The sequence below is a fragment of the Pediculus humanus genome, genomic scaffold (genome assembly GCF_000006295.1).
Source record: "Pediculus humanus corporis 1103172107642 genomic scaffold, whole genome shotgun sequence".
Taxonomy (NCBI): Eukaryota; Metazoa; Arthropoda; class Insecta; order Psocodea; family Pediculidae; genus Pediculus; species Pediculus humanus.
The window spans coordinates 143,979-152,779 of record NW_002987253.1 but is presented as its reverse complement, the minus strand read 5'-3'; the positions used below and the strand labels follow the sequence as shown (position 1 = coordinate 152,779).

At 27.2% G+C, this 8,801-nt stretch overlaps 1 protein-coding gene across 1 annotated transcript; it reads left to right on the top strand.

Annotated features, from left to right (window-relative positions):
* Nucleotides 1-1,654, top strand: Phum_PHUM266040 (uncharacterized protein; the record flags this gene model as incomplete). Its single annotated transcript, XM_002426595.1, has 2 exons — nt 1-114; nt 1,583-1,654. The coding sequence occupies 2 exons, from the start codon at nt 1-3 to the stop codon at nt 1,652-1,654; spliced, it is 186 nt and encodes a 61-aa protein (XP_002426640.1).
* Between the last annotated feature and the right edge of the window lie 7,147 nt (nt 1,655-8,801).

Here is an 8,801-nt window from a genome sequence, read left to right as displayed (position 1 = left end):
ATGAGATTTCCAAATATCCGTTTAATATCGTTTCGCAATCGACCAATCGTCGATTGCGAAAAAAAAAAATATTTAAAAGTTCGTGAGCTCACGGTTTTGACGTGGCACGAACGTGTCATATAGTTTCGAGTGCAAAAGTCTTACGTCGTTATCATTAGTTAATTATTATTATTATTATTAACATTCGAACATAATTTTGCCATTAAAAAAAACTATTCGATCGTTTAAATCTGAAGGATTTGAAAACGTTTTTGAAAACGTTTTTGAAAACGTTTTTTTTTTTTTTTTTTTAAATTGTTTTTAATGATTTTCCATTTAATAATTAATTAACTCGATGACAAACGATCCGAATAACCGGTAGCTATAAAAATTCATTAATGACACGTACAAAGATAAGAAATAATATTAATAAACTACATTTAAAAAAATGGCAGAGCCGGGTCATAATTTTTTATTTTTTTGTTAAATTTGTGTCCACGGTTTATAAACGTTTTAAGGATAAAAATGTCGTTTATAAAAAAAAAAAACGCGCATTTGTTAAAGTCAATTTTTTAAATGTGTAAACACACAAATGAAATATTAAACGTTGAAAAATTTCGTGCAAAAAAAAAAAAAAACGTGCCATGAGAAAAATTTCACATAAAATTTTAAAGAGTAATAAATATTTTTTTTTTTTTTAATCGATAAAAATTTATAATGGTTTTAAATTTTAACCGCCAAAAAATAAAAAAAAAATCAGGAATTCCCGGTTAACAATATTAATTCCACGATTACTTCCGGGACGACAACGACGAAATTTTTCAAATAAACAAAAAAATGCGCGAAATCGATATTCGTGAGCGTGTGTGCGTGTCCACATCGTTAAAAAAACATATCACGTGACAGGTAGTAATAAGACGGTGTGGTCTTCTTGTGAAATTTTTTTTTCAAATAATAATAAACAAGGAGAAACGATAAGGCAAACGATAAACAAACAAACAAACAAACTAATAATAAAATTATACAACGAACGACAAGTTTTTTTTTTTTATTATAAACGTTAAATAATTAATTAATTAAGAAACAAACAAACAAACAAACAAACCGGTGGAATTAACTGGGACAAGACCATCATCCATCCTGTTCCCTTCAATTTAAAAAAAAAAAAAAATTATTTTTTTTTTCTTTTTCCACGTTCGTAATTTTTCCCTCTCGTCTCTTTTTTTTCGCTTTCACAATTATTATCATTATCGTTATTTTTTTATTAATTTAACATTCAAACCACAAAAGCTTTTAACGAATTGTAATTTATTATCAGAGTTTGTTTGTTTGTTGGCAAAAAAAAAAAAAACTTAAAGGGGAAGAAGAAGAAGAATGAAGAAGAAGGCAAAGGTTTCGTGTCAAATGGCATCACCCAGAGAACTCTTCAAAAAAAAACCAACTCCCTAAAAATTCTTCCTTAAAAAAAAAAAAAAATGTTTTAAATATTTAACAACTGACAGAGAACACACATTTTGAAAAATGAGGAAAAATGGTTGGTTGTTTGGTTGGTTGGTTGGCTGGTTGTTGTATGGTCGAATTATATATGAAGATTTCATTTAAGGGGAGCCAGCATGAGGTAATGAGGGGCATCATTCAACTTGACTATAATGGTCGTAATCAGTCACCGGGATAATAGAGATTTTAAGGTAAAAATTACACAAGATGGAATTTCTTTGTTGGCGTTTCTTTTAAAACATTTTTTTTTCTTCCTCTCTCTCTCTCTCTCACTTACTGCTTTCATATCATTCACTCTATACTTCTCTCTCTCTCTTTCTTTCTTTTTCCATCGTCCTCACCTTTTTTTTTTTTTTTCATTTTTACAATGGAAAAAAAAGCCGGTCGGTAAGGGTCGCCCAGTCGCTTTTTTAAAAAAATATTATTATTATTATTTAAAGTCAAAAAAAAAAAAAATGATAATAATAATGATAATTTTTTATATTAGATTTTCATTACACAGTCGACTCCCTTTTTATCTCCTTCCACGACGAATTTTATATTCAAACAAATCGAACAGTTTAATTTAAAAAAAAAAAAAAAAAAAAAAAAAAAAACGTTTGTGCGTTTGAAAAAGTTTTTAGTTAAAAAAAATAGTTCAGGGCGGTACTGGTTACGATATTAATAATGATGATGATGAAGATAATGATAATAATAATAATAATTCGATTTATATTATTTAGGTTTGGAAAATACAAAAAGAAAAAAAAAAAAAAACAAATTTCATCTCATTCTCTTTTTCACGTTCATCCTTCCGGACTTTTTCATTATTGTTGTTGTTGTTGTAACTTCTCTCTCTCTCTTTCGTGGGTGGAAGAGAGAGAGAGAGAAGGGGAAAAAAGAAACCGCAAGAAAAAAATAAATAAAAATAATAAAAAAAAAAAAAAATCGAGTTTAGCTTTGGCTGGTTTTGCAAGTGCCAAATAAACTAGTTGTTAAATTTATTGAAAGAAATATATTTTCTTGGCTGATGACATTTAAAAAAAAAAAAAATTTTTTGACTCAATTTTTCTTTCGGGTTTATTTCGCCGCTATAGATCAGTTGTTTTAGGTCGTCGTAGTCGTCGTCGTCGTCGTCGTCGTCTTCGACGCATCCACTTTCACGAATTCTTATTTTTTTTTTAAAATGCTAATAATAATAATAATCTTTTACACGTTCTCCCGTAACTTTTCAAAATGAAAAAAATTTAAAAAGGGCAAAAAGTTCAACGAAGGGTCATCATCACATCATCATCGCGTACGATAAAAATTATTCAGCGGGGAACCCGGGAAGTAGCACCTTAAAAAATTTCGTCTGAACATTTTTTTTTTTTTTATACGTTATCATCGTAATTATGCAAATAATTTTCTATTAACTGTCATTGTCGTAACATTTTTTTTTTTTTTAAATAAAAACCTGCAAGACATTTAAATTAAAAATTTAAAAAAAAAAATCAAATTACGAGAAAACGAGTATAAATTTCAACAACAACAATTTTCTATTTTTTTTTTTTTTTTTTTTCATATTAATATTTTAATAAATTCGTTCGAGTCGTTTCGCATCTTAATAATAATAATAATAATAATAATAATAATAATATTCTACGTAATTATTTTCAATTACGCATTATTAAGAAAACTTTAAATTCCCATGAAATTCAAAAAAGAAAACTTTTTAAAAGAAAAGTTTTATAATAATAATAATAATAATGAAACCCACTGCCACCCCCACAGCCACTAGCTACCCACTGACACTGCTGCCAACTTCGAATAAATAAACGTCGTAAAATTATTCGAATTTTTTTCGTTATGAAAATTTAAAAAAAAAAATTATAAATACCTTTTGTTTTTTTTCGTTAATGATTAACCAGGTAATTAATTAATTGTTAATAATATGAAGACGTAAAACAGGTTTTTAATTAGCCGTAAAAAAAAATGGAAGGGCTTTAATCACTCTTAATAGCTTCATAATTTTCAATAATAATTTTACATGTAATTAATTTCAATCATGTTTGTTATAACGCGAACCGAAAGGTCAACAAACACTCAAAAAAACCGCCCCGTGAAAAAAAAAAAAAATTTAATTACGATTTTTTTAAAATTATTATTAATAATAATAATAATGAATACGAATAATGGCTATAGTGTTAATGTAGTCGGTTATTTAAAAACAATATGGCCGACGGATGGATTTCTCACAGAAATTTTTTTTTCCTCTCTCTCTTTTAAACATTCGATCCAAAGCGTAAAATAATTATTAAAAAAAAGCAAACAAACAAACAAAAAATTCAATTTCGAGTAAGAAAAAAAAACGATGTAATAAATCGTTAAATAACGAATATGGAAAAGAAAGAAAAAAAAAAAAAAAAAACAAAGATGGCAGAAAAATCTGTTGAAATCATTAAAAAAATTTAGACGAACAAACGAAAGAAATATCAAAAACAGAAAATTAAACAATGACAAACGATTTTTCCAGAAATTTCTTTTCTTTTTTTTAATCGTACACATATACGCACAACGAGGAGCCGAAAACTTTTTTTTTTTTTTTTTTTCAATTACGAATCGTTTTACTGGAACTAATTTAATTTTTCGTTTCTTTGAACAATCTGACAAAGAAAATGAGGTAAAATGGCAGACGAAAAAAAAAAGAAGAAGAAGGAAAAGAAGGAAACAAAAAAATTACAAATAGTGGGAAAAAAAAAATTTTTTTTACTCGAATAGGGGGGAGAGGGGGAAAAACAACAAAAAACGGGGGAAAAAAATTCTTTTCTCCAAATTAATAAATTATCCAAAAAAAAAAAAACGGCCGCTATAATTAAACATAAATCAAAAAATTAAATCAATAAAATATTATTGATTATTATAGCGAGAGAGAGAGAAAACAAAATAAAAACAAACAAACAAACAAACAAAAAAAAACATGGCGGTGATAATTCAACGAATTACGATTGTTTTTTTTTTTTTTTTTTTGATAATAATTTATTTCTTTTATTATTTAATTTTCGTTAAGTTTAAAACGACGATTTGATTTTTCAGGTAGCGTTAAATAATTACAGTAATAAAAAAAATGATGATGATAATAATAATGATAATAATAACAAACAAAACGTAATAAATAAATAAATATACGTTAAGTAGAAAGAATTTCGGTTTCGGCAATTATGATTTAAAATCTTCTCCTCCTCCTTCTATTTACTAAAAATTAAACGATGATGATAATGATGATATTGGGTACCGGTCGCGTTTTGTTGCGGCTCCCCACTTAATTACCTACCGAAAAATTTTTTTTTTTTATAGTCTGACTTTTTTTTTATTTTATAGCCCGTTTAATAATTTTTTTTTTATTTCTTTTCTCCTCCTCCCCGAATCAAGTTTTTTTTGCGTTGTTTCGAGGGGGGGGGGCTTAGACGAATTTTCCAAAAAAAAAAAAATGTGTCCGACTTTACGTACGCCAGTTTTTTTTTTTTTTTTTTGGGGGGGGGTTTCATTTCGTTTCCGTAACGTAATTAAATTAATTTAATAATTTTAATTGCGATAAAACGAATCGACTAATAATAATAATAATTTTTACTTCAAATCACCCTCGAATCCTTTTCGAAAAATGATTTATATTCTTTTCCTTTTACCCCCTCCCCCTTCCTTTCGTTTCCTTTTTTCTAAAAAAATGATACGTTCAAAGAAAATTTTTTTTCCAATTTTTTTTTTTATATTGAGGGGTTAAATAAAATAAAAAATAATATTTTTAATAAATGAATCGTGACGTCATTCTCCCCTTCTTTCTTTTCCAGTAGTAAACACTTTAATCACGGATCCCATTTAAATTTAAAGATTCGTTTTTTTTTTTTTTACCCAACGCTGGAGAAAATTATAAAATTATGGAGGAAAAGAAAAAGTAAACGAGATGAACGCGTTTGTTATTAAATTTAATATTATTTACCTGACGGAAATTATTGTTCTTGGACAGATTAAAAGTATTCCAGCCGTTTTTTTTTTTACTTCAAATTAACAATTCTTACCTGAAAACAAAAAGAAAAAATTTAATTAATTAATCAGTTATGCAAACTTTACAGAAACAAAAAAAAAAGAAAAAATTTTTAGAGTTCGGCGGCTCAGTGTGAAAAAAAAATAAAAAAACAATTTTTTTAAAAATTCGTTGGAGTCATTTAACTTTTTTTAAAATAATAATAATAATAATAATAATAATAATAGAAAAAACCTTGAAAATTGCCCAAAAAAAAAAAATTGCAAAGAAAATAATAATAATATTCTTTCATTTAAAAAAAAAAAAAGTGAAATTCTCCAAAATAAAAAGAAAATGGAACAATAGTTTGTTTTCTATCTATTCATTTACACTGCAACAATCACCACAAATCATTTTGTAAATATTTGCTTTCTGGAAAAGAAAAAAAAAAAAAAAACAAAATTCAAAATGTCTTTTCTTTCGAAATCGATTTTCTCCATTATTATTATTATTATTATTATTATTATTATTATTAAGGGTCATCATAACCACTTATTCAAAATTAAAAACAGTAATAGTAAAATTTAAAAAAAAAAAAAAAAAAAAATATGGCAAACGAAACAGAAAAAGAGAGAGAGTGAGAGAGAGAAACTATTTTTTGTGTACCATCTTTTTACCATCTGTCTTTTCCAGACATCTGGAGGTGAAAAAAAAAAAAAAAAATAATAATATTTTTTACGTAATAAGAGGTTAAACGACGATGTAACTTTTAAAAATGAATTTCGAATTTAAATTTATGGACTCCGGCTTAAAATTCGTTGCGATAATTTTCTCCAGTCGAATTTTAAAAAAAATTATTATTATTATTTGATTTTGGAATGTTTTGTTTTCATCCATTTGTGATATTAACAAAAAAAAAAAAAAGTAAAAATAAATAAAATGAAAGAAAATTTTCTTCGGTACGGGCACGTCAGTCCGTCGTCAAACGGCAGGAGCGGCGGCGGCGGCAGCAGCAGCAGTAGCAGCACCTCTCTTACCCTTCCCTCCCCCATTCCTTTCATCTCTTTCTCTCTTTCATTCTCTTCCCCCTTATATACGGATATAAAGTAAAGTGATGTGACGTTCACCATCACTCCCGTTATTCTCTTTTCCACCGCCGCCGCCACCATCTTCCCCCCCTTGTTCTTCTTTTTCCCTTGAAACGGGCTTCCTTCATCCAGCGAACGCCATAAATCATGCCCCTGTATCTATAGCAACGCAGACTCCCGTTCAGTTTCAAATGACAGCCTGGATATGTTATCTCGATTTAATCTCATCTTTTCTCTCTTTTGCTTTTTGTAGTCTCGAGTTTTCCGAAATAAAATCAGGTGTTCGAATTCGTTTTTTTTTTTTCTTTCTTTTTTTCTTTCACTTTTTTCTTTTTTTTTTTTTATTCGCCATTTTTTTCTATTTTGCAATTCTCTTCATCTCTTTTTCGGTTTGACAGAAAAAAAAAAAAGAAAAAGAATATAAGAATAAGAAATAAAAAGTAGAATAAATTTAAACAAGGTTTTGTATAAATTTTTTTTTTCTTACACGTTTTGAATTTTTTTTTTTTTTTTAATGTTGGCAATAATAGTCTTACTTTTTTTCACGCGTTCAAAAACCTTACAAAAAAAAAACCATTTAAAAAATAAATAAATTATAATAATAACGACAACGACATCAACGATGATGACAATAATAATAAAAATATTCGTAAACATCGTAAATATAATTTTGTGTGCGTGTGCGTGCGTGCGTGTGCGTTCGTTATTTTCACCACCTTAACATCATTAAAACTCAATGGTGGTCCATGGTTGTTGGCCACCGTGTTATATACGACCAGTTGATAGTCAATTATATTAATAATAATTTTTTTTTTTTTTCCAACCCGAAGTTTTTTACACTTAATTTTCGACTTTAAAACGCCATAAATTTTATTTTTAAAAAAAAAAAAAACCAGTCTTTCCGTTATTTGAGATTCTCGAAAGATAAAAAAAAAAAAAGAAAAATTTTCATCTTAATCGTCAACAACAAACAAACAAACAAACAAACATCGTCGTAGTCGTAGTCGTCGCCTCCGTAATGACCATTAACATTATTAAGTTACCATCAAAAACAAGTTCTTATCAATTTTCTTCGTCTTTTTAATTTCTTCGATGATTTTCTTTTTATTTCTTTTTTGCGTCATTTTATTTATGTATTCGGATATATTTATTACGTCTATTAAAACTATCAAAAATAAATAAATTTTCTTTTTTTTTTTTTCATTTAGCAATGCCAGCTACTATTTTAACTACTTTATTATAATAATAATAATGGAAACGGAAAAAATTCGTGGTTTTAGAAAAAAAATAAAAATAAACGATTTAAATCGATGGAAATATGTGATAGACGATAGTGACGTAGAAATAACGTAAAATAATTTAAAATTAATCGTCGAATCGATTTTTCCCTTCCATTCCCTCCCCCCCCACACCCACCTACCTATCGAAAAAGGAAAATAATTATTATTATTATTTCGAGACTTGATAAAAATTTTTTTTTGAATCTTTTGTCAATTATGAAATTTCAGCAACTTTTTTTTTTTTTTTTTTTTTAACAACAACCTACAACTTCGGGTCACACACTACAACAACAAAATACAAACTTCCCACGTTTGTTTGTGGTGCCACGCGGTTTACAAAAAAAATAAATTTTATAAAAAAGTGAAATCGAACGTGTCACGTTCATTATAAGTTTTTTTTTCCTTTTTATCATTATTATTATTATTCGTGAAAGGTAAAACAAAAAAAAAAAATTTGTTTTTTTTATTGGGTCAAAGGAAATTTTTTTAAAAAATTTAGCCTTTGGGAATTTTGTTTGTTGTGTTTCACGAACGGTTTCGTAAAAAAAAAAAATTACAATAACGAAACCGCGTTTTTGTTTATGAATGAATTAAAAACAACAACAACAACAACAAACGACGACGGGGCGATTTATATATATAAGTTTAAAAAAATAATTTACATAAAAGAGGCTAAGAAAAAAGAAACCGTCAAAATAAAATTTGAATTTATTTCGTTTTACGAAAACGACGTTCGCATAATTTCGCCATAGGTCGTCGTAGTCGTCGTAAATAATTTTTTTTAATTTTTTTTTTGTAACTACGACTTAATCACAAATTTTAGAAAAAAAAAAAAAAATTGGGAAAAATTACGTCTCCATAAATCCGAGGCAGAGGTTAAAAAAAAAAAAAACCTTGAAAATTTTTACCCGTCAAAATACATTTATTATGTAAAAGGTGAATCGGGTGACTCGATATTTTTCCCTTCCCCTCCCTCCC